The sequence below is a fragment of the Abramis brama genome, assembly GCF_963993115.1.
Source record: "Abramis brama genome assembly, chromosome: 13".
NCBI lineage: Eukaryota > Metazoa > Chordata > Actinopteri > Cypriniformes > Leuciscidae > Abramis > Abramis brama.
In genome coordinates this window covers 18361133-18388244 of record NC_139975.1, presented here as the reverse complement: position 1 = coordinate 18388244, position 27112 = coordinate 18361133, and the positions used below count along the sequence as shown (strand labels likewise).

At 36.6% G+C, this 27112-nt stretch overlaps 1 protein-coding gene across 2 annotated transcripts; it reads right to left on the bottom strand.

Annotated features, from left to right (window-relative positions):
- Nucleotides 1-168: 168 nt before the first annotated feature.
- gdpd2 (glycerophosphodiester phosphodiesterase domain containing 2) lies at nt 169-26578 on the bottom strand. Of its 2 annotated transcripts, XR_014608758.1 has the most exons (16): nt 26298-26578; nt 20190-20402; nt 19395-19498; nt 19164-19257; nt 19010-19069; nt 15479-15577; nt 14978-15071; nt 7501-7640; nt 6768-6850; nt 5701-5860; nt 5080-5301; nt 4453-4601; nt 3789-3936; nt 3553-3635; nt 1150-2202; nt 169-858 (listed from the first exon to the last, which is right to left on the bottom strand). XR_014608758.1 is itself a non-coding variant. In XM_084133329.1 (15 exons), exons 2-15 carry the CDS (start codon nt 20262-20264, stop codon nt 2136-2138), a joined length of 1578 nt encoding a protein of 525 aa, XP_083989455.1. In that variant the 5' UTR covers nt 20265-20402; nt 26298-26578; the 3' UTR covers nt 169-2135. The 2 variants fall into 2 exon arrangements, 1 of the variants encoding a protein (XP_083989455.1); XM_084133329.1 differs by having other exon boundaries at nt 169-2202.
- Between the last annotated feature and the right edge of the window lie 534 nt (nt 26579-27112).

The following is a 27112-nucleotide window of genomic DNA, read 5'->3' as shown; positions in this document are numbered from 1 at the left end:
ATTTTTATACAAGGAATTCACATTAAATGTAGGCTATGGCATAGCCATACCTGGCCAACCATTTGATCATTTGATGCAGATATTCAAGGTCACAAAATGTTTCCTTTAAAAAAAAAAAAATCTGAAAACAACTGAATTTGTAGTGCCAACAAGGACGCAACAAATGAAGAAGATGTAAACATTTATTTTAAACCAAACTAACACCACTTAATACAAATTTTCTGGATACTATTTTATGATTAATATAATTGATGATAAATGATTAATTTTCACAATCTTTTAAATAACCAGTGGGGAGCTGGATATTTAAAATGTAGGCGTTGTGCTCCTTAATTTGCCTGTTTTTATAATGCCATCCATCCATTCAGGGCTAGGGGAACCAAATGTAATATTTCAAGAATCAGTCATTGAAATTCCCATACTGATTGATTAGATGTATGTTAGCAGGGTGGCATAATTTATCACATTTGTTGTTGTACAAAAAAAATTAAACAAGGTTCATCACACTATAACATTCATATGTTTTAAATATCACTTTCTCTTTTTTTACAATATTTTTTATTATTATTTGTGGCATAGATATCTTGGAAGAATCAATGAATGTGGAGGGCAAACATTCATTTTTATGATCTCAAAATAAACCCTGTATGGGTCAACTGTAGCCAACCAGCCTTGATCTCCAATACATTTAGAAAAATACACACACAACAATACACTTGCACAAATTATTTCTGAATTTGTCTTAAATGCCCGAGTTTACCAAAATATCAATAAAAATTGCAAAAATCTTTAAAAATATATTTCTGTATAAACATTTTCTTCCACCTTTGACCAGGCATTACTCGGGAGCCAAGCCGACTTAAGGCTCCAGACTTCCGGTATGGGGGGCCCGCTAGGAGGCCCCCCTAAGCCCAGGGTATGGAGGGACCGCTAGGAGGTCCCCTAAGCCCAGGGTATGGAGGGCCCGCTAGGAGGTCCCCTAAGCCCAGGGTATGGGGGGCCCGCTAGGAGGCCCCCTAAGCCCAGGGTATAGAGGGCCCACTAGGAGGCCCCCTAAGCCCAGGGTATGGAGGGCCCGCTAGGAGGCCCCCTAAGCCCAGGGTATGGAGCCCCAACTCGGCTTGGCTCCCGAGATACACCCGGTCAAACTTCCAGCTTGGCTCCAGCTACAACTCCAGTCAAGCCGGACTTAAGGCTCCAGACCGCCGGCCACTAACACCTACCCATCCCACCCAGGGCTCTAATCAAACTTTAGCAAAAGTTTTTTTTTATATATATATATATACTTCCCTGTCACTGAATATATTGATGTTTTACTTCTTTAAAATCAATTAATTTTTATATTTTGTGAATCAAAGATGATGTGGGCTAATTTGGAACACATGCAGGCTTAAATGGTGCCAAAGTACCAATTAAGCCCATGCCAGACTTCTGACTTTATTCCTAAAATATCTTAATTTTATATTCTAAAATGTACATCAACTAATTAATACATTTTCAAATGAGAGATAAATCTTGCATTTTAACAAATTAACAAAAACTGTTGTATTCGTGTTCACTGGTGGGATTCTCAATGGAATTTGTCTGAGATCCTCCAGCCTTGTATCTTCTTGGGAGAGATTCCCTGATAACTGCTCGGGAATTCTCCCGGCCGTGATTAAAGCATTTAAAGGACATTTGCTGAAGTCTGTTTGTCGATCATTGTTGCGCAGCAAGGAAGCTAGTTTAGGGAAGCAAGTTAGTTAGGTGACTTTTATTGAACAGGGACGTCGATTGTAGACGAGACCCAGATAGACTAAACGTCGACTGCAGACGTTAGGGGACGTCGATTGTAGACGAGACCCAGGTACATAGTTAGGTTTAGGGAAAATCTATTACAGTACACTTACCCTAAATTTGTCAATGGGTGGCAGCATTGCACAATTTGCTGCCCTAATGAGGAAATTAAATCAAATATATAAATTCTCATTCCAACTGATCAATACATTGTATATGCAAACTAAATAGAAGTACAAATATTATGTGAATTTCCTGAATTACACATTTAATATGATGTGATTTTATTTTTGATGACCATACACAATCCTTCAAAAAGTGAAACAAGGAAATGCCCTTTCATGATATGGATGCATCTTTCAGCGTTTAAGCAGGGGGACTCCACTCTTTTCTTCTCTATTTCGACGAGAAACACGGTTCCTTTTCCTGTTCACAAACAAAGAGAAAAATGCCCATTATAACCTGTTGTTGAACAGACCGGTTGACATGCATGGCACTGCTCCATCAACATAATTTGAGTAACTCTTCAATTAGAGGCAAATTTGACTACTTGGGAATCTTTTATTTTATTTATTAATCTTAAAACATGTGTTAAATGCCCTGAAAAAAAGAACATTAAAGAAAGAATGAATAAATATTCAATAGCAGTAGGTTTGTATTTTTTGTATTTTGTGTGGTAGTATGAATTTTGACATTGTGTATGATGGAAATTTTCAGTTATTGGGAAAAAGTTGGATAAGCCTTAGAGTTGGTAACAAGTTAGCTTGCCTTGCAGTCAATTTTACTTACCATTTATAATAAACTATACATTTATATTTATAAAATAACTGATGGTTTCATAACTTTAATACATTTTATACATTTATTATAGAGCAAAAATTAAAAATAGAAATTCTGTTAAAATACACTATTAATATTAGAAAGAAACCAATATAAAAACACAATTACAAAATTTTAAAGGTACTAAATCTATCTGTTAAAGTCACAATGAAATCAAATATGACATTTCTTATTTTTTCATGGAATGTAGTATTCATTATAAATGATTTATCTGTGCTCATCATTGTTGTTTTTTTATTCATGTGGCCTCATAATCTTTACGCTAAATAAAATAACTTCCTCTTGTAGTGACATCTCTTCTCTGAGGATGTTTTTACTGGCATGTGGGCGAGACAACTTGTTATTATAACTGAAGACTCCCTGTGGTGAAATTCAAGTTTTTAATGTTGTTTATACATGTCTTTATACATGTTGTTAAAACATATATTTTAAAACCAACCATGTGCAAATTCCTAGGTCAACACCATTGCTGAGTATTTTCTCCTTAAAACTGCAGTGAAAAAAAGACAGGCTGTTTCCGAAATCGCATACTCTCTTGTATAGATACTTATTTTGAATAAGTAATTACTCCACAACTGCTAAAAAAGTATGTTCTATATAGTATGAGTTTGAGTGGAGGTTTGCATATTTATGGTCCACGTATACTAAATAAAGCAAGGGTATAGAGTTACATCCAAGCTATTTTAAGGCATGAATAAAACATTTTTACAGGAAAAAACTTTTAAATATGTCATTTTGGTGATCAAAGATGAATTTTAAGAGATAAAATTATTAACTCCAAGGGGACTTTATTATAAACATAATTTTAAAGCACAACATCTTTAAAGGTTTAAAGCTATTATAATCTATCCGTAAAACTTGTCCCCACAAGAATGTAATTTAATCAACTCTACAGCATTATGCTATACAGTGTATGTGCTGAGTTCCATTGCTTACCTTTGCCAAAGAAACAGCCCAAACATCAACAGAAATGATATCGCATCAGCCGAGATCCATATTCCCATGTACTTTTTAGGCTCCTTTCATTATTACATGCATACAAAAACACACAAAGGATTCCAGACATGTTACATATTCAGACAAGCCCATGTGAATTATAAATGAGGGGGAAAACAGCTTCTTTTTTATGGCACAATAGACAGTGATAGGTGAAAAGATAGGCTGAGATTTACCAGATGCCAGTCAGGCTTAGACATGTTTTTGAAGATGTGGCAGGCATTGGTGGTCACTGAACTGGCCCCAGAGCACCACAGTAATGAGAAGAGCCAGCGCTCATTCACAACCCACAGATTCACGGACACATTTTTCCCCCGCAGCTCACTGTCCAGCGAAATAAACAAAAATGCATGTAAAAAAAAAAAAACCCCACATAAATCTTCTCTATGCATCTGCCTTTGGCTCCACATCAGCGACCTTTTTCGACAGGCCGCAACAAGCCAGTTTTCTGCACAATAGACAGGAGGGGCAGGGCCGTTTTAACATGCAGTCTTATTCATCAGTCAAGCTTTTCTTGTTCAATTGTATTATGTCTTCTTTACTGTCAGGTAAAATGATGAAATGACAGTTGCACCCAACCGGACAAAAAAGTGTCTGGAAAAGGCCTCATAAATCTTCATGTGTTTAAGTTTGGCAAATCAGCATTCCGGCTACTATAATCATTATTAGATACATTTTGTGTGTTTAAGCAATAGAGCAGCACATACTTTTTCACAGCCTTTCTGTCATCTTTGTAAGAAAGTAAAACTGAATGATCCCTAAGGCTGTGAGATCATAACAGCAGTGGCAGCTTCATGTCTCTGCATGTCAGATAAGCTGCACCAATCCTCCTACACTCACCTTATTTTATGAGCGCTCAGTGAACTATATTTCATATTCAGGAAGCTTCCACCATCCGCATTCATTTCGGTTAACACATTATACACCTGCTTGAACCCTGGTGAGATATTTCTCACATTGTGTCTATATTCTCGAGGAAGCCACCATATCTGAAAGTGAAACACAGCATTAAAATTACATTTAATGGTGCAAAAGTGAACAAAAACACACACAAAAAGAATAGCATTAATCATTTTGGACAGAGATTTTTATAACAACATGTAGCATTCATAAAAGGCATGTTTTTTAGGGCCTTAGGGTTAAGATCAAATGATCAAAAGATCAAAAACTCAAATGAAATGTTACCTATTTATCTGAAATAAAATTACTTTATGTTGAAGTATTAAAATGACCAAAACTAAACTGAAATACGCAAATATAAAATATATATATATATTAAATAATAAAAATGAAAAAAAAAGGGATGCATTTAAAAAAGGGATGCATTTAAAAAAGGGATGCTAAGAAATTATGACATTTCTGAAAGCTTAATGGAAAAATATATTAAATTAGAAAATGGTCACAGAACCATTTTCACTAATGGTCTCAGACTTCCGGACCCCACTGTATACAGTACGACAATATTACCTTGTCTGGTGAGATGCCTGACGTTTTGATGGTGTCAGTGGTGTAGTAGGAGTTGCTGTTGTGGAATCCTGTTGAGTTGTTCTCATTTTTTAGGTCAAATATGAGGGAGACATTATGCTTTTTGGCCATGAGCAAGAGCTCAGAAAGAGATGGTACTGTCTGGTTGTCAGCCTCTCTCTTCTCTTCCTCTGAGAGCGATGACACTGACTGAAGTGGATCTGTCTGTATTTGAAATACAAAAGATCTCATTTTTAACAAATTTGTCATTACACAAAAAAAGACCATCTGAACATCAAATGCAAAGTGGAAGAATTTTTTTTGTATCTTATCAAACTGGATAAAGCTGCAGTTCAGTTCAGTTCAAGGTTGTTTTGCTAGAAATCTCTAACCAAAACATATACTCCTTCCTCTGTGCCTGTGAGATATTTTGTTTCGAAATGCAGCTGCACAGTAGCTGCCTTTACAACAAATCTTTTATATAATATAATATATAAATTTTATTTCTACTCTACTGTTGTATAACAGCAATTACTGTATCAAATGTGTTATACAATTATATATAAATGAAAACTTAAATTAAATTAAATACAGATGTTATAAATATAAAATCTTTGTCCTCACTCTTAAAAACCATTCGCCTGCATTTAACGTCTGTATCTCTTGCAATGTGAAGTTAGTGTGCGTGTCGCCATCTCGACCTGGAAATTTCTTCTTCACATCAGTTGTTCGTTGCAGAAAGTTTTTACCGTGGTCATGCATAAGAAAAGGCTTCATGTCCTTGCTGGAAAAAGATAGACAAGTGAATTAAAACACACACACACACACACACACACACAAACATACAGAGGTGGGCAAAGTACACAAGTTCCTTACTTGAGTGTAAGTACAAATACTACTGGTTAAATATTACTCCGTTACAAGTAAACGTTGTAAAGACCGGTTTTTAATTAAGTAGGCCTACTTAAGTATCAAAAGTAAAAAGTAAATGTCAATGCATTGTTTTATTATTGTTGCATGTAATACTTACAGTACCTTATGCCACTGAATCTATGCCTGCCTACCTAACATCATATCAATATCACATTTATTTAGAACACAGTTCCAGTAGTGGGATTGAATGTGAGATTGAATAAGTGCACTCGATAACGTCCACAATGATTTCGGACACCCAAATGGCTGTTCCCTCAAACAGTGCCCTATTTAAAGTGTTTTTTGCTTTTAGTATGAATATGTTAGCCTTACTGTTATCTATAAGCTAGTGTGCTCCAAAACAATGACAAAATTCGCATTTAGAAGACCAAACCCAACCATGAAAATGAAAATCAGGTTGATGTCAGAATCCAACACCAGATTGTAATTAATCTCCAACGTTGGACAGACGTATTGTGGTTAACCAAAATGCAACCCCTGCAACCAAAATCATCCCCTGACTGACGTTACTGCTTTCTACTCAAGGACCTTGACAGAATTGTAGTGGAGTAAAAAGTACGATATTTGTCTTTCAAATGTAGTGAAGTTAAAGTAAAAAGTTTCCAGAAAAAATTATACTCAAGTAAAGTACAGTACTCAAGTAAATCTACTTTGTTACTGTCCACCTCTGCAAACACACACACACACACACACACACACACACACACACACACTAGCAAGTGTCTATAGTGCTTCTGAACAGAATCTGAACCTTTTACCTGAGTTGCACATCTGTTTCAAAAGCCACCACGCCACACTCCAAACTCTTCCTGAATGACATCATGGTATTCTCTGGAGCCAGCTAAATACATAATTAACACAAAGAAATCACTTTTTTCCAGAAAGAACCATTAACTTACTACATAAATATGTTCAGGTTTCCATGTCATGTATAAACAAAAAAGAATTCAGAGCTGTAGCATGAGTTCTTCACACACCTCTGTTTTTATTCACATTTAACCTCCAGTCTCCTGGTGAGTGCAGGAAGATCAAACCTACAGAGCTTCAGATGTCAAAACACCTCCTCCACCTTTCATGCCAGTGGAATTTAGCAGGTTGTGTTTGAATTGTAGACTGTCAGCCATTAAAATTATATTTCTGAATGAGGACTACGTTTTGTAATAACTGTATGTTTTCATTGTGATTATTCAATCTATAAATTGCTTATGCTTGATAAAAGTTCCAACATTTATGAGCAGACTGACATGCTGAAATACATTCCCCCATGATAATAGCTTACAACCTGGGAACTATGCCATAATCATCATAATCCTAAATGGATTCAGAAACTACAGCAGATGATTCATCCTGAGGCATGTCTAATTTATTCTAATAAAATAATGTAAAAATCATCCTGTAGTTCAGCACTGACATGAACAAAAACAGCAAAAACAGGCACACCAGTGTAAACATGAGCTAATACATGTGTCTCAAAATGAAACTGTAACTTACCATTGGAGCGCCACGATGTCCGACGAGGGAGGGTTTCGGGGGAAGATTATTGGTAATGCACGGAGAGCAGATTGCAAGAGGACACAGGAACACAGCAGCGGACACGAACATGAAGGTCATCATTATAAAAACCTTACAAGCTACACAGGCAAAAACACACAAAAATATTCACTACAACATTCTGAAATTTGAAAATAAAGCATAATTAAATGTATGCATCATTAGTGTTAACTTTCACATTTACACCGAATACCTGATCATAACTTTCATTAATATGTCATCAGCAAATATATAATGCTTTATTGCACGGCTCTCTGATTAATTCTGATTGGTCAATCGAGGCATTCAAAGGTCTGATATTTTCCTAATATTTGTTATCGTCTATCTATGGCAACACTGTCACTCGGCTCATCTGGGTAATTAAAACTGGCACTACCTTCATCTCTCTCGTATTACACTGCAGACCCTCTCGTGTTTTTTCCAGCGAGAGAGCTGAAATAACCCTTCCCGCAGCAACCTGCCAATATCGCAGCAATTAGCAAATTAAAACGATCCAATCAATTCCTGAAGGACAAGTCTCGCCCGACAGTTTTTATGAAAATCTGTTTCATTCCTATAGACATCACAACAGCAACAGGGAATTTCTGTTAGCAATTTCCGTTTCATGTCGACTTAAAGTTATACTGAAAAAATATTTAAATTTTAAGTAGGCTAAGGAATAACTGACGACAGGCCGTTGAAATATTAGAAAAATAATGCGCGGCTGTGGCCGTAGCCTACTTCGGGTGTGCAATTTTATTCAATAATTCAACGGCCCGTAGTCCCCAGACAGCAACATAGTATCAGCCCAGATCTGGCCCAAATCTAATTCATGTGGATTTCACACGGTTCAGATGTGGGCCGGATCTGGGCAGACACTATGTTGCTGTCTGGGTCAGTTATTCCGTTTACATCAGATGATGTATTTCGAGACATTTGTCAAGTTTTTGTCATTAAAACGCTCTTGTGTGTAGGACTAATTTCTTACACATCTAATCTTGAGCCTCCGTTACTGATTCCAAAACGTAATTTTAGAGCTAGTAGGCCTAACGGAGTTATCATCCGTTTACTCTGATAGCAGGCAAATAATGCTGTTGTTAATGCACTTATGAGAGAGAGAGAGAGAGAGAGAGAGAGAGAGAGAGAAAGAGAAGCATATGTGAATTACCACTGCAAGAACAGAGCCGTTATTACACTAGTGAGAAATGTCTAATGTCTTGTAGCTTTTAAATTGTTAAACTATTAGGCCTACTGATAAAATGATCAGAGCAGCGCTAACAACACGTTCCAGTGCGATTGTGTGTCCGTAGCCTAGCTACTGTAGGCCCTGTGTGTTATGGCGTTGAAAGAGAGAGAGAGAGAGAGAGAGAGAGAGAGAGAGAGAGAGAGAGAGAGAGAGAGAGAGAGAGAGAGCGCAGAAGAGAGTAGCCTACCCAGCAAACACAGAACGTTGGCACAACGTACCCAACCTTCTAATAGTCCAGGCAAAGTAGCGTTTTACGACAGACTAATCGTAAAATAATTTTTTTCAGCTTAGATCATTTCTATGAGGTGTCCAGAACAACATACTAAAAGTCCTAAGAAATCCTAGTTGAGGAAATATGTTAAATTCTCATCAATCCGAGATGTGTGCCAATAAGGCCAGCCAACAATACACCCCAATGGGGCTATTTTTTTCCTTTACTCCTATCAAAATGAAACTTTACACAATGAAAGTACCCATGAAAAGTAAAAAAAATTGTATTACAAGTTTCTTTGAAAATGAATTTTAATATGCAAATGAGCTATACACTAATCAAATATGCCCAAAATACACCCAAATAGGCTTAATTTTTTCTTTACTCCTACCACCATAAAACTTTACATAGTAAAAGTATACATGAAAAGTAACTTTTTTTGTATTACAAGTTTCTTTTGAAATGAATTTGAATATGCACATGAGCGCCACACTTATTGAATATGTTCTAATTTGCATTGGCAGAAACACCATTCATATGTATGACAAATACATCGGCCCAATCTTCATCCAATCATCCTACTGCCAATGGGTGATGGCAATGCTGCTTTTAAACTGGCCTCTAACCTGAAAACTGCCTGGCTTGGTAGTACCTGCCAGGGGTATACTATAACCCCCGCCTGTATAGTCTTCAGGGTCACGGAGGCACACAAGGTAGCAACAACAGGGGAGGTTTCTTTTTGGTGTTTTTTTATTTTATTTTATTTTAGTTTTAGTTTTTCTTTAACTAACCTAGATATTGCTGTTGCTAGCTTCTCATAACACTGCAAAGCTACTTTACAAACGGTGGAAGTCTGATGTATGGCCCGCCTGGTCTGAAATACTTGCTAACTACAAAAAGAGAAGCAGTTTTGGTGTCTGGCAAAATTATTTTAAAGAGCTGGAATGTCTGGAAAGTGTGTCTATCCGGTTTTTCATCTGTCTTCTGTGTGAGAGTGAATCGTTTAGTTGGTAAGAATGACTTCTGCCTGTAATCTCATAATCTTACCAACAATACCAATCATTTAAGAGAGGAAACCCAAGGTCTAGCTAGGACCAAGGAACAGGACCAGAGCACACAACGTTTTAATTAATTTATTATTGATAAATAATGACAATAATAAATTAATTAAAACGTTGTGTGCTCCGGTCCTGTTCCTTGGTCCTAGCTAGACCTTGGGTTTCCTCTCTTGAATTTTGTGTCCTGCTCCGTGAGCACCAACCAGGCTGAAGCGCAAGTGACTTCCTTCTAATACCAATCATTTGTAAATTTACCAGCCCAAAATGTAATCTCACCACGTTACTAATGACTAAGATGATAGCTATTCTGACTTTCTTCTGATGTTATCTGTGGGGGAATGTCATTAGGTAAGGCTTGTTCGCAAAAAAAAAAAAAAAAAAAAAAAAAAGAATTTAGAAAGCAACTGGAGGCAAGATTGTGCAATCAATTCTTAAGGTCAATATAAGTCTTTTTGTGGCAAGTAACCCAGGTAAGTATGGCAAGAGATTGTTTATGCATAGGTTAACTTACTGAATGGACATGAATGATAGTTATTTGGCCCCTGTTTTTTCTACTTGTGACTTTATGGTTTCTTGGCCATAAGTAAATGTGGATAGGAGCAGGCTTCACTCAATGTGTATACTTGTCAAATTTTTTTCAGCTTAGATCATTTCTATGAAGTGTCCAGAACAACATACTAAAAGGATTCTGTTCTGGACACCTCATAGAAATGATCTAAGCTGAAAAAAATTCTTGGCTCCAAAATGAGTTACTTTGCCTGGACTATAACAACGTTTTAACAACATGGCCAAAAGGTTGCTATAACTACGTTGTGTGGTGAAGGTTGTTAGGGGAGCGCGGGGCACAACGTAACGCGGGGCTAGTTGTAACACACTTGTTTTAAATACTTCCACACATGCTAGCATTACGAAACTTGGTGTATTTACTAGTTGCCATATTAACACTATATAGAGAAAAAATTGGGCCAAAATTAAAAAAAAATTGGAAGATATACATAGACATTTATTAAAACATAGCAAAAGTAAATTTCTTAAGTTAATTTTTCATCTCTATTTTTTGTTTATTTAAAATTAGACAAATCTGATATTATTTTAATCTCCAATATGTTATTTAACAGTTGAGATAGTTCTTTAATGCTTCGCTAACTAGCAGAAGACACTAGCTGGGTTTAAATCCCAGTTGTGCAGGTGGGGCATGTTGTCACACTGCGTTACAATGTGCCCCTATTAGAAATATGCTATTATATTATATACTTTTATTAATTCTATTGAGAAAACATGAGAAAAGGGTGAATAAAGACTGAGAGTAGCAAACATAGCAAAAGTAAATTTCTTAAGTTAATTTTTCATCTCTATTTTTTGTTTATTTAAAATTAGACAAATCTGATATTATTTTAATCTCCAATATGTTATTTAACAGTTGAGATAGTTCTTTAATGCTTCGCTAACTAGCAGAAGACACTAGCTGGGTTTAAATCCCAGTTGTGCAGGTGGGGCATGTTGTCACACTGCGTTACAATGTGCCCCTATTAGAAATATGCTATTATATTATATACTTTTATTAATTCTATTGAGAAAACATGAGAAAAGGGTGAATAAAGACTGAGAGTCAATATTCAGAAATTACTAATTATTTATTTGTTTTGAACTATGTTGTATAGCTGAGTTTTCCTGTGTTCGTAGTCAAAACTCAAAAATGAGTTTATATTTAATTATTAAAAAATAACATTATTTTATATGAAAAAGTTAATAATTGTATTTTATTTAGAAAATATTTTAGTTTGTCTTGTATATATATATATATATTTTTTAGATCCGATAACATTTTAAGCTGTCATATGGTCATGTTACAATGTGCCCCTCACATGTTACAATGTACTATGGGGCATGTTGTCACATTTCACTTCCATTCTTTCGGGGTATATCAGTATATACTGTATTAATAAAACAAAACCACATAATTGTACTAGACGTGTGAAATTAATGTGGGAAAAAATAAATACTCTGAACCATAAGCAGATTTACACAAATTGAGAAAGTCAAAAAACGTTACTTTGTGCCCCGCTCTCCCGTACAGCGTTGTCACAATGTTGACATTAAACCACCGTTCAGGGCTATTGGCCATTGCCATTAAGGTCATTAAGACATAGGCTATGTAGGCTACTGTCACTGCCTGAGGCGAAAACCAGTCTTTTAAATTTCAAGGATACGTGACTATTGCGTTTAATTTACCTCAGCAAAATAATAGAAGATAGGCCTACTGATTATTCAAACATAAAACACAACCTACAACTTCATTTTCTAATGTGACTAATAGCCTCGCTCGCACTGTTTAGTTTTTCACTTGATTTGTCTGATATTTAGTCTCATTTGTTTATTTGCTCTGGATTTGTTAATGTTTCCTGGACTGATTCCGGTTACCGACTTCTATCTGTCTGTCATAGGCCTACAGAAACCGGTTTTATTCAATAAATGTTCTGATCTTTGCTTTTTTATGTTTTATTTATTATACTTAAAAGGAATGTGTATATTCGTTTAGGCTGTTTTTTATTATTATTATTTTTCACAAATGTATGACTTTTGGAAGTGCAATTTGATTAGGCTACCATATGCAGTTTTAATAAAGTTGAGTTAATGTAACCTCATTTTCACTCTTCAAAGTGTACACTTGCAGGTGTTGATTATTATTTGGCTAATTTACTGATATCCCCATTAAATAATAATAAGGATAAACAATATTTTATAGCCCCAATATTTTTAATAGCCCTATTGCGTCTTTCAATTCTACGTTGTTACAATGTTGCGAGCACGTAGACATGGCAGAAATGCAACTTGCCACAGACGTTGCCACAATGTAAATGTGTTTGCTGGGTAGGCTATGTACTTCCTGTAGCTACATAATAAAACTTAGGCTAATGTTCTCGCAAAAAACATGAAAATAATTTTACGTTTTTATCTTATTGTTAACTAGGCTAGGCCTATTTTTTTTTTACTTGGTCAGTGTGTTTTTTTTTTTTTTTTTTTTTTTTTTTTTTGCTGTTGTAAGGACTTTTGAAACAACTGAAATCATTTTGTGAAGTGATATAGAACTGTAATGTGGTCAAGACCTGCCTGGAACTTTAGCCGTGCATTTCCCTGAAAATAATTGCACACCTTAGAACGCCCGTCAACCAATCAGATTAAAGCATTCAACATCCCCATAATATAACCAATATTTAATGTCCATGTTTTTATCTATCTGGTGAACAGCCGAAATAAACAAGATAAAGTACAGTCAGAAAATATTCAATTTTAAGGTATTATAAGCTATAAGCAGGGCCGTTGCTAGCTGGGCGAAAGGTGGTGACGGGGGACCCCGCAAGGGGGACACCCTCCCCGGTGATTTCAAGGGGGCCCACAGCAACAACCGGGGCCCCGGATTAGAGGTCTTCTCGGGTCCTAAAAACTGTACCCGACCCGAATCGACCCGAATCACTACTTACCCGAACCCGACGTGCATAAATTATTTTTTTTTAAAGAGAAACCCGACCCGAGACAGATCCGATAAAATTAGACCCGAGTCCGACCCGACCTGACGGCATTTCCTTTAGAACCCGACTGGACCCGAACGTAAACGGCATTTAGGCTACATTGTGCACAGCCTGCAGCCCTGCGTTTCTCAAAAATGCACTTAACATAGACGCGCAAGTATAAGCGCGCTGAAGTTCTGAAATGTCAATCACACATCACTGTAACCCATTACGTCCTATAAAATTTGGCATAATGTTATTTACCGGACCATACGATGATTAACATTAGAACCACCACAGGGTAAAATTTACCGATGGCTGTTTTTCAAATGTAGCCTATAACAGATTTTCAATAAAATATCCAAAGTCTCCCAGTCATTGACTTTTACTAAAATTGTGTTATTTAGCCTACAATCCCGTTGTTAAAAAGTTGTTTAGATAAAACCAGATTAAAAACAGGGCATTTAACCGCCATAGCAGGTCAATTTTACCATGTAGGCATGTCTTTATTTTCGCAACTTTTCTTTATTTGAGCAACGTGTCTGCTTACTGTAAACAGTCACACAATGCACGTTCAAAATAAGATGTTTTAGCCTACTCATAAATGTTCAAACTTTGGATTAATCATTATAATTTGCTTTGCAATTATAACAAATATCGTTTATTGTTTGCTGGTTGGTGGTTGCTATTTATTCAAGTCTGCCCGTTTCCTGAAGAAAATTCCGATCTATGATGTAGCCTAATCTAATGAATAAAACAATTTTTCTGATTACCCCAAGTTCATTGGGGTTGTTCTCTTATTCAAATAATAAATTATATAACTAAGCAAATTAATAATTTATTAGGTGAAACTGTGCGGTTTAATAATATGCTTTATGCTTTTAAACATATTCGTTTTCCCTCACCTTTTTCGCAATGTCTGTTATCGCCTCCATGCTTTTCTGTCGCGTATTTTTAAAATTGATTGACAGGCCTGGCTTAGCCTAACGACAATTCAAATACTTGCATTTAGTCAAACATCCATCGAAGGCGCACTAGTTCTTGGCAAAGGGGTTGGTTTATGTGGAGCGAGCAACTGCAAATAAATGCGGAGGCAAAGTGTGCGCTTATAGCCCATTGCACGTAGAAGCGCGGATTCGCTCTCTCACTTAGAAAAAGTGAGAGAACGGTGTCATAGAGTTGTTTTACAGGTCTATTTGGAAAAGGCATATTTATTTTAAATTACCCGAGACCCGAGGCCACTAATACCGAACCCGACCCGTGTCCGAGACACTCGTCGGAGTTTTGGACCCGAACCCGCTCGGGTCTCGGGTCGGACCTCGGGTTTTCGGATCCAAGTGGACCCGTGAAGACCTCTACCCCGGATACCCCAGCTACGGCCCTGATTATAAGTTGTTTTGGAGCCACTACTAACCAGCTGTTTGAGCTTTATGATAACTCTTGAACACGAGAAAGCTGATCAAGGTCAAAGCCACTACAGCACACAGATGCAGGAAAGGAGCCGTGGCCTATGGGAAACCAAAGAGGGGATTTTCATACTCCATACAGTACAACAATAGTGGTGTAACTGGAGATTCAGGCACCTGAGTGTCAGTTCTATGATAAATACAGTATAATGTTACATAATGTTGAGGGATACTGTGGCGAGCAGGACGAGGCCGAGGGCCGTGAGAGAACGGCCGGTGGTGTGATTGATAACGAGTGACACCTGCATGACGTAACGGTCTCGTATCTCTCATGGCCCTCGGCCTCGTCCTGCTCGCCACAGATTTCTCTCTGTGCGAAATATTACACTGCCATTTTAATGTAAAAGATAACATGGAATACAATGAGAATCTGCTACAAAAGTGCAAAAGATAGACAAAACACCAATACTGAAATGTTGAATGGCAGAAGGCTGGTTTCGATTTCATACCTGAAATGACATATAGACAGTTTGCCACTCTTTTTCCCATTCTTTACAAACTCCAGCTGTGCCAATAGTAACAGTGAGGAGACCCAAAAACAGAAACACCTGAACAGAGAATAGAAAAATATTAACATTTTCCGATCATTCATTAACATGCGGTGAACTACCTTTATGTACTTAAAGCTGACTAACAGTGATATAAAGTGTTACCAAAGTTTTTTTAAAAGGTAACCAATATGAAATACTTTCCTCAACTATGGGCATATTTGGCCCTGAGTCTTTTTAATGCTAATGTCTTAGTTAGCATTTTATGTATATTACTATTCATATTCACATACTATTTCTACACTTTCCAAATAATTAACAAAATACAGCTTACTAAACATTTATTAGGGGCTAAATTGTTTGTTTCTGTGAAAAGAAGCTCTGAAACAGCCATACCTAAATTTAAAATTTAAATAATAAAATAAAATATTTATTTATTTATGAAAAATATTCATTTTTTTTTATCATTTAAAAATATATTGTTTTATTAATATTTTCTCATTGATTTAAAGTTGGACAGCCTGTGGAACGGCTTCTGTCATATACAGTGGGTGAAATAATTATTTGATCCCCTGCTGATTTTGTAAGTTCGCCCACTTACAAAGAAATGAAGGGTCTACAATTTTTATGGTAGGTTTATTTTAACGGATAGAGACAGAATGTCAACCAAAAAAAAAAAAAAATCCAGAAAAACACATTATATAAAGGTTGTAAACTGATTAGCATTTGATCGAGTGAAATAAGAATTTGATCTGTAATCTGCCTCCCACAGATTGGTTATGTGCCCATGTGGAACACAGAATAGTCCTGTCACTTTAAGAAAGTACTCCTAATGTCCTAATGTCAGTGGACACCTGTCCACAGAATCTGTATCTTCCATTCCAACCTCTCCACCACCATGGGCAATACCAAAGAGCTGTCAAATGTCAGGGACCAGACTGTAGACCTGCACAAGGCTGGAATGGGCTACAAGAGCATCAGCAAGAAGCTTGGTGAGAAGGAAAATGTTTTTGGTGTGATTATTCAGAAATGGAAGAAATACAAAATGAAAAATCAATCGCCCTCGGTCTGTAGCTCCATGCAAGATTGCGCCTCATGAGGTAAGGATGATCATGAGAAAGGTGAGGGATCAGCCCAGAACTACACGGGAGGAGCTTGTTAATGATCTCAAGGCAGTTGGGGCCACAGTCACCACGCAAACCATTGGTAACACACTACGCCGCAATGGATTGAAATCATGCAGCACCCGCAGGGTCCCCCTGCTCAAGAAGGCACATGTAGAAGCTCGTCTGAAGTTTGCCAATAAACATCTAAGCAGGTGGAAACATTAAGCTCTGGGGCGGTTTCTCTGCTAAGGTACAGGATGACTTCACAGTATTGAGGGACCATGTACCGTCAAATCTTGGACGAGAACCTCCTTCCTTCAGCCAGAACACTGAAGATGGGTCGTGGATGGGTCTTCCAACATGACAATGACCCAAAACCTACTGCCAAGGCAACAAAGGAGTGGCTCAAGAAGAAGCACATTAAGGTCTTGGAGTGGCCTAGCCAGTCTCCAGACCTTAATCTTATAGAAAATCTGTGGAGGGAGCTGAAACTTTGAGTTGCCAAGCGACAACCAAGAAACCTTAAGGGTTTTGAGAGTATCTGTAAAGAGGAGTGGACCAAAATCCCTCCTGAGATGTGTGCAAACCTGGTGACCAACTACAAGAAATGTCTTACCTCTGTGCTTGCCAACAAAGGTTTCTCCACCAAGTACTAAGGCATGTTTTGCTTGAGGTTCAACTACTTATTTCACTTACTGAAATGCAAATCAAATCAAATCAATTATGTTTGTGTTTTTTTTTTTTCTGGATTTTTTCTTTGATATTCTGTCTCTATCCGTTAAAATAAAACTACCATAAAAATTATAGACTTTTCTTTGTAAGTGGGCGAACTTACAAAATCAGCAGGGGATCAAATAATTATTTCCCCCACTATACTTCCTTGTGCGTGTTTTTGGACTTTTGTTATATTTCCTGTCTTGTGTGCCAGGCAAATTCCTATCGGAAGTGAGCATCCCTATGCCCTACTAACTCCAAAGGGCAGAACAACACCATGAATAAATTAAATTACTTCCTTGAAGTGACCATTGCATGTTCCCTTCGCTAACGGACACGTGGAAGTGCTTTCGTAGAAAGAATTCAGTTGTTCACTTTCGTTTGGAATGCTCCTTTAAATGGCGTCCCCTTCCCGAAGTGCCTTTCAAGGGTGCAAAAACGCAGTTTGGAATGTGCTGTTAAGTTGTCATTTGTAGTTTTCCCCTTTGATTAGTCTCCCCAGGTGTTTCCCTTTACCTCGTTATCTTGTTTAGCTTGTTACCCCTGTGTATATCCCGTGTTTCTCTTGTGTTTTGTCAGTCGATGTTGGGATGTTCCTGTGTTTGGTGTTTCTTCTGGTTTCCCTGATTTGAACTTGCTTCAGATGTACTCTAGTGCACTTCGATCCTCGTTTATTAAACATACTCATTGCACAACAGACTGACCAGTTATGGCTCTAGCAGGAGTTTGTTTTGCTCTTCTTCGCCAGGGCAAGCGACCTCTTGAGGACCACACTTGTGAGTTTTTTTGATTCAGTTTTCATTCCCACTTCCTGGAAAATACACTCATAATGTTTTATTGTTCTGGACTCAGTGAGCTCCTCAGAACTCAACTTTCATGTTAGTCCTCAAGAGACATTTTGTGAGTTTGAGGAGTGGGCTAAACAACCCAAGCTCCAATGGCCATGGAGCTTGGCCCACTGCAGACCCCAGCTGTGATGACTCATTGCAGAGTCCTCAGCCATCATGGCCACCACACCAGAGTTTCCAGTGGTCACGTCCCCCGCTCCCAGCCTGTTTCTCTCTCAGCCAGAGAGGCCATTCTAAGTTCTTTTTTTAAGGACTTTTGTTATATTTCCTGTCTTGTGTGCCATGTTTGTTTTGTCCTTTTGTAGTTTTCCCCTTTGATTAGTCTCCCCAGGTGTTTCCCGTTACCTTGTCTAGTCCTGTGTATACAGCCCTTGTTTTTCTCTTGTGCTTTGTCAGTTGATATTTGGATGTTAGTGTGTTTGGTGTTCCTTGTGGTTTCCCTGTTTTCAGTTTGTTTATTAAAACTTAAATGCATGAATGTTTCGCCAATCATTATTACATATTCAGGTCTTTAGCGACCCGGATCTATATCTAACATGGATGGATCTCTACCTGTCGCGATTAATAAAACTCTCCTGATATTAGAGCATATAAAAGCACAAAGATTTTTGTTACAAAATGTATTTATTTTTTCTTTGTTTTATTGTTTATAATAAATTGATTGAGGAATACTAAGAAGGTTGATGTCTAACTTTAAAAAAAAAAAAAAATTTATTTTTATTTTTTTTAGAAAACTTGCGAAAATTAAGACATGGCTAAAAGTTTCATACAATGTGACCTTCATACAACAAATACAAAAAGTAAAAAAATAAAAATAAGAGTACCTTATGCAGCCAGTGCAAATTCAGGGGCTCTCCAATTACAAAATGTAGCAATCCAAATACCTGAAATAAATGAAGAATGATTTCATTTGAACAACCATTATTTACAAATGCTACCCACTGAGCAATCTGGTTTGCATTATTCCCTTCTTCTTACCAGTAGAAGTAGACAGTAAGTGGCTAGCACAGCAGAAATGACCATCACTATCATGTACCAGTTCACCCATGTTTTCAATTTTTCGAAGGCACGGCTGCAAGAGGAAAATGAAGCAATATGGCACAATGACACAATCAGTTATTACTGAACAAAGTGGGAAGCAACATGCCAATGGATTTACAATTATAATCATATAATTTGCATATTGTGGAATTGTGTTTATTTGCTCACTCGTTTACATCGGTGCGGTCGTTGAAGGCAATAAAGCAAACGTACATCCAACTCAGGGCAAGTATGGACACAAAAGACAGAAAAGAGAACCAGCAGCATGGCCTCTACAAACAAAGACAAAACAAGAATGCACACTTCAAAAATGGTTTCTCTTTCTGTAAGTCATTAAGCTCCTCTCTTTATCCGGTTTAAAAAGAATTAAATACTAGTTTTCCCAGATCACTCCCCCTGTTTGCGTGTGATGTTTCAAAGTGATGATTTAGCAACAAATGAGAGCCTGGGGGCATCGTGTTCTCATGTCGAGTTTCGCTTACTGATTTGAATATTCAAAAGTGGGGCCAACCTCTAAACCATGTGGTTATTATTGTAGTTGATTATTACAAGTCCATTCCACACAGGATTTAAGAAATATCTGTAATTGTTTCTGACACATCAAAAGGCTTAAAATACTTTTCTGCCTGTTATGATCATCATCAGTCTCCACAGCTTTGTACTCACTTAGAGGGAAAGAGCATTTACATGATAATTGCTCATTAAAGAGGCATTCAATGAAAACAATTTTCTTTGATTCTGTTCTAAATTTATGATGGTAAACTATTCCGCCTCTCTCAACTGATTATGCAAACAAAATATATATATTTTTTAAACAAATTGAAAAAATGTCTGCAAATCATACTAAGAGAGAGTGGATGCATATTTGATGTGCAACTTCATTTTACCACGTGGAAAAATGTGATTGAAAAATTCAAGGAAAAGTGTCAAGGAAAATTGTAATTTATGTGAATAAAATCTCACATTTTGTCTTGTCTTATCACTGTTCCAGTGACAACTGTAGATCCCTCTGAGGCAGGTTTTGGCAATCGAGATCATTGTGTTTTTTTGCTGGGGATCACTCCAGTTGAAAGTATGCAGATGAATTGGGGTCTTGTCAGGTAGGTAGTGAGGTTTACCCTTATTTATACTGGTGCAGGTGTTTGATATGAATGACTCACTGCTTCACACCTGAACCTGAGAAGGAGAGAAGAGAATACAAGATGCAAGGAAACCTGTTCTTTAGTTCAAAACAGAGCTGAGCTCACAATGCCTGGCTTAGTTAGTCAGGAAAAGTAAATTACGATGAGAGTGAGAGAGTGAGAGAGTGAGAGAGTGAGTGAGAGAGAGAGAGAGAGAGAGAGAGAGAGAGAGAGAGAGAGAGAGAGAGAGAGAGAGAGAGAGAGAGAGAGAGAGAGAGAGAGAATGTGAGTGAGTGAGTGAGTGAGTGAGTGAGAGAGAGAGAGAGAGAGAGAGAGAGAGAGAATGTGAGTGAGTGAGTGAGTGAGTGAGTGAGAGAGAGAGAGAGAGAGAGAGAGAGAGAGAGAGAGAGAGAGAGAGAGAGAGAGAGAGAGAGAGAGAGAGTGAGAGTGAGAGTGAGAGTGAGAGTGAGAGAGAGAGAGAGAGAAAGAGAGAGGGCAGAGCAGGTATGGAAAGGTTAAATGTAATTATAAAGGAGTGGCAAGGCTTTCAAAAGCCCTGAAGCAGAAAACTACAAGACAACCTGTGAGAAATATCTCATATCAATCACTCATTTCTAATAAAACCATGGAATGTTCTACCCCAGTTTAAGTTCAGTGCTGCAGCTGTGCAAATGATATGTATTAAATAACATATTTTAACTATATATAATAAAATGTTGCCTAATGCTTGAACACAGTAATTTGAGTGTCCATACTGTAAATTATACAAACTGACATGAGATATTATTATTCTGAGCAAGTAAAAATTACCTTGCTCCTGTTTTGACAGGGCGTGCACACAATGAAATATAATCTGCAATGATAGTTTTCCTGTATGGGGTGTTGTTGTTTTTAGGTTCAATGGATGTGAAACCCATGATCATAAACATGTCTAAGCAACAAGTGCCTTAAGTGCTAAAGGCAACCGCAAGGCTGGTTGTTGTGCTAACCAGCCTTGCGGTTGCCTTTATGGACACTCAAATTACTGTGTTCAAGCATTAGGCAACATTTTATTATATATAGTTAAAATATGTTATTTAATACATATCATTCATCAAGGAAGGGAAATCATATTGGAACAAAAAATGTAATTAAAAAAATACTTCAATGTGCTTGTGTTCAAGTATTTTACACTTGTAATGATCAATGATGAGTCAAAACACTGGATACACCTGGATGAATGCATGTTTCTAAAGGCTTAAACATTAAATCAACAAAACTAAAATTATATATACACTATCATTAAAAAGTTTGGTTATTTTTTTTTAATAAATGAATAATTTTATTCAGCAAGTGTACATTAAAATGTATTAAAGTGACAGCCATTATAATGAAGATTCCTATTTCAAATAAATGTAGTTCTTTTTAACTTTTTATTTAAAGAGTCCTGAAAGAAAATATGGTTTCCATAAAAATATTAAAAGCGCAACAGTTCAAAATTGATAAAAATAAGATATAATTTCATGAGACAATGAAGACCGGAGTAATTGCTACTGAAAATTCAGCTTTTCCATCACAGGAATAAATTACATTTATAAATATATTAAAACAGAAAAAAGTTAGTTTTAAATGTAATAATATTTCACAATATTGTATTTGTAATGTATTTTACATTATTGCTTTTCAAATGTCTAAAAAGCTCCAATAATAGCAAGATTTGTTTTTGTAAAAGGAAAGCTGACAATAACATACAACAGCATTGACAATAACACATAATAAGACTCAACAGGATTCATCTTCAGCAAACATAACAGTGCAATTATCATGCATCTCAAGATGTACACTCTTCCATCAGGTATATTGTCTGTCAGCCAGGTAAACTCCACAAATGCGTAAACATTACTTTATCAAAAAGCATAGTGGTAGAGGGTGATGTTGTGGTCCATAAGCCATGACAAAACATTCCCAATGCAATCACTCTGAAACTGTCAGACTCAGATCTGACTCACTGAAGTATATCAGGATCAGTGCAATCCCCGCGAATAGCTCTACATTATGCACGAAGGATACAAATATATCCTAGAAAATTCATTATAAAAAAGTACATCACACCTTGTAACCTGCTGTGCACAGCAGTTTCTTGCTAAGTAACATAAGCAACCGTTTGCCAACGGTGAGAACTTCACAAAATCCTGAGGCAACTAGTGTTCTTCTGGCTTGACAAAGAAAGAAAAGACGCTTGTCAACAGTTGATGTTTTGGCTCTGCAGAGGTATGTTACCACTTTAAGTCACTTAACCCCATTTAAGATCTGGCATCAAGTACTTTGTCAACTGCTGCTGTTTATGATTAAATGACCTGTTGCCATATTTGACAGTTTGCACAACACTAAAAACCACCCTGGGCCAATTCATGGATGCCATTTTCTCAACATCAGACCACAACTCTCAGAACATGGTAAAAATTCCTTTGCCATGTTCATGGCTTGAGTTTGGATTTGTTTCAAATAATCTTTTGTTTGAAATATGAACTGATCTCCAGGAATTATTATTCAAAGGGGTCTTGCAAAAGATATTTCTTAAAATGTCAAAAATGTACTCACCCTCAGGTTGTTCCAAACCTATATAAGTTTCTTTGTTCTGTTGATCACAGAGGAAGATATTTTGAAGATTGTAGGAAACTGAACCGTTCTGGGCCACCATTGACTTTCATAGCTTTTTTTTTCCTACTATGGAAGTCAATGGTGCCCTAAAGCAGCCTGGTTACAAACTTTCTTCAAAATATCTTCTTTTGTGTTCAGCAGAACAAAGAAATGAATACAGGTTTGAAAAAACTTGAGGGTGAGTAAATCATTTTTTGGTGAACTATTCCTTTAAGCCAGTGGAACCATGTCTATAACTTTATAAATCTTTAGTTTTGATTTTGTCAATATTCTTTTCATTCAAAGTTCCCAAGTTATTTTCTGAATTTAGTGCATATTCATTTATCATGGACTATTAAAATATAGGCGTGCCCAAATGTATTGGCAGTGACAAATTCACAAAGTTTGCTGCTTCAGTATATAATGTTTCTATAGTATAAATAAGCATTTCATAAGTTTCAAAAGCTCTATCGGTTTATTTATTTTTACAGCGTTGTCCCTTCTTCATAACCTCTGAAATTCGCACTGGCATGCTGTATATCAGGTTTGGGCCAAATCCTTACTAATGGAGATCCATTCTTGCCTTATTGGTGCTTGGAGGTGATCACAATTTGTGGGCTTCAGCTTGTCCACTCGCCTTTTGAGGACTGACCACAGGTTCTCTATGGGACTAAGATCCAGGGAGTTGCCTGGCTACAGATCCAAAATTTCAATGTAATGATCTCCAAGCCACTTCATTATCACTCTTGCATAGTGGCATGGTGCTCCATCATGCAGGGAAATGCACTGATCATCACCAAATTGCTCCCGGATCATTGGGAGTTGTTGCTCTTGCAAGACGATTTGATACCATTCTTTATTCATGGCGGTGTTTTGGGGCATAATTGTGAGAGCCTACCTTGGATGAAAAACAACCCCACACGTAAGTCATTACAGATGGTCTCGGGATACATGGTAATGTTCACCTTTTTTTCTCAGGACAATCGATTTTCCAGATAGCCAAAACAGTTGGAAGGGGCTTCATGAGAAAATCTTCTGCTGTCCAATCCTTGTACTTCCTACAGAATGTCAGCCTGTCCTTGGTGGATTCTTTGTGGTCCTTCTTGACAAAAGGCCATTGTCCTAAAGCCTTGCCCTCACTGTGTGTGCAGATGCACTGACACCTTGCTGTCAATATTGAGCAAGTTGGTGACAAGTTGTTTCACTGGCGGTGACACGATTCTGTAGCCGACTCATCAGGAGGAGACGGTCCTGGCACTTGCTGGGCACTCTCGGACGTCCTGAAGCCTTCTTTACTGCAGTTAAACCTTTCTACTTCAAGTTCTTGATAATTCGGTAAATGGATCTTTCAGTTGCATTATTCTTTGCAGAAATTTCTTTGCACGTGAGGCCATTTTGACGTTTTGGCTTCCCTCCTTTTATAGCAATAAGTCGGCTCTTATAATCCAATCAGCACCTGATCACTCTGCATAATAATCTAGAAACAATGTGAATCAACATCACAACTGAAGCAGCAAACTTTGTTAAACAAAATGTATGTCACTGCCAATACTTTTGGCCATGGCTGATGTATAATGCATTTGAAAATATGTACGACTGCTAAACCAGACAAAGAGTGTTACAGAGGATTTGGCATTCACATCTCTGTTATCATCCATCATTTTGTGAAAAAAGCTTTTTTGTGATCTCAAAAACTTATAATTGATTATCAATAATTATTTTATTAATAAATAATAAAAAGAAAATTCATTGTTGTTCACCTTTAACAGGGTCAGTAAGATAATTTTGCTGAGAAAGTTACGTGGAAAGACTTTCTTTTTAAGGAAAAAGCAGGAGCACATGAAATGAAATGAATTCCGCAGCTTGAAGACACAATACAGATATTTCCAGTTGATAAGATTATTACCCCTGTGCAGACAGGTATAACAGGACTTTCAAAAAAAAAGACTAGTATATGTCCCATTTTCAACAGGGTCAAAAAAGAAATCCTTTTCACATGTGGACAAACGTGTGGTAAGCAGTATGTTCACAGCTATTGTGATCTTAGTAAAACACAGAAGAAACACATCAATAGCTCAACTTTCTCAAATCCACTCCATCATCATCAGGCTTTTACTGTATGTGCTTATATCATTAGAAAGCTAAACTGATGAAAAGTGCCAGACAAAAAAAAAATCTGACTTTTGATGACTATATATTTAACACGACACATCTTTTATCGAAGTACTTCAGTGCAAGTAAACTTTTTTATTTAAAGAAATGTTTATTTTAAATGTGAAAAAAAAGATTTAAAAAATGAAATATGGTTGCAAGAAAGCAAATGAAAGGAAAGCAGCCTATGCAAAGCTATATGTAAAACATAAACATAAATCAAACGACCAAGGCAAATGTTGGTGAACACAGTGCATGTGTTGACTATGTTGTGAAATAAAAAAATAACCAGTGAAATATAATTGTCATGGGACCACTGACTTTCACTTTCTTCATTACACTTGAACTAGACCCCTTTGATACAAAGACATCTGCCCATTTTGCTGTAACAAAAATAATTGTAACAAACTAGATTCACAAGCTGTAATTTTTGTTGTCCCGCTTAAATTATTAAAGTATCATCATACTGGCTGTGAGAGCTTTCAACCCATTTTAAAATGTATTCACAACCACAGATCTTGGACTGCAGTTCAGTGACATCATGGGGCATTTTTGTGTAATTTAGTTTTTTTTACCCAAGGATATTATTCTTCAGGGTTCAACATCAACAACCTCGGGGAAACATTTCTGAGTGCAACAGCCTGCAACTTCTAAGTAACCTATTTGTAAAAAAAAAAAAAAAAAAAAAATCATTTTGCAAATCATCATGTCATCAACCATGTTTAAGGGGAAATGTTTGATTCTGTTAAATGTTTACTTGGATTTGTATACATACATATATATATATATATATATATATATATATATATATATATATATATATATATATATAAATCCAAGTAAACATTTAACAGAATCAAACATTTCCCATTTAACCTTTTGATAATGATTTGCAAAAAAAGAAAAGAAAAACTTTTCGTACTAGAATGCACCTGTAAGCACATTTTTTAACATCCTGAATGCAATTTATTTTCAAACAGAATTTTTGCAACCTATAAACAACTAAAATATTTGTATTTATTTATTATTAAATCCTTGAAGAAAAGAAAAGAACCGATAAGCACTTGTAATGACACGCTTAAGCACACCTGACGATATTCAGATCACACGTTTTTCAATAACTAACATCGGATCAGAACAGACAGTCCGAGAGAATAAACTGAATTTGCAAGTACCTTACCTTGCTGAAAAAGTAACAAAAAGTTGCTAGTGAAATCCAAATCAGTCTCTCAAACTTGAGCACTTTTCAACAGTCTCTGCACGCGAAGTCATGCTGAGACTTAAATCCCGTGAATATTAATGAGGCGGTAACAATGAATGAGCTTTTCATTCCTCTTCGCGACACCAATGCGGTGAGAGGAGAGCCGTGGCTGTTCCACTCCTCTCCAACAGAGCGCGACATTCAATGCGTTTCTAACTAATCAAGCGATGCTACCTGACACACAAAATTAATATTCGTCTGTATAATATTATATAGTGGCTGTAAATGCACTATATCCTACCTATTGCGAACTGCTGCAAAAAAAAGAAGAAGCTTGAAAACGTGTAACGTCATTCGAAGCTCAAAACAGAGCCCCTGGTATGATCTCAGATATATCGTAGATTAATAATAAAATTCACTCATCCCTTTATTTACATTTGCACAAAAATATAGGGATGTATATAACAACATGTAGGCATAGGCTATCATGAGCAAACAAACAAAAATCAGTAATAAGGAATAAGAAAGAAAAGAATAAAAGAGCATTTATATTAAATTGAAATGAAACGACAACTTTAAAATGTAATAATTTATATTAATTTATGGGTTATTTTAATCATTTCAATATAGGCAATTTAAGGTGAAATGTAAACAGAAATGCACTGTAGCCTAATGCAAATGTTTTTGTTATGCTGTTCACATTTTGTGGATGTACGATGATATTTATAGAATATGAATAATTAATAGAGAATTTATCAAACTTTTTTTCTTTTTTAAATAAGCATGGACCTTCA

Bases quoted from the DNA above. Each gene is read 5' to 3' on its own strand.
- gdpd2 (XM_084133329.1), bottom strand. From the start codon at position 20,264: ATGATCTCGATTGCCAAAACCTGCCTCAGAGGGATCTACAGTTGTCAC. The intron at 15,072-15,478 runs GTATGAAATCGA...GGTTTCCCATAG, and splicing joins CTGTCTATATGTCATTTCAG to GCCACGGCTCCTTTCCTGCA. The intron at 4,602-5,079 runs GTAATATTGTCG...TTTCACTTTCAG, and splicing joins CAGGCATCTCACCAGACAAG to ATATGGTGGCTTCCTCGAGA.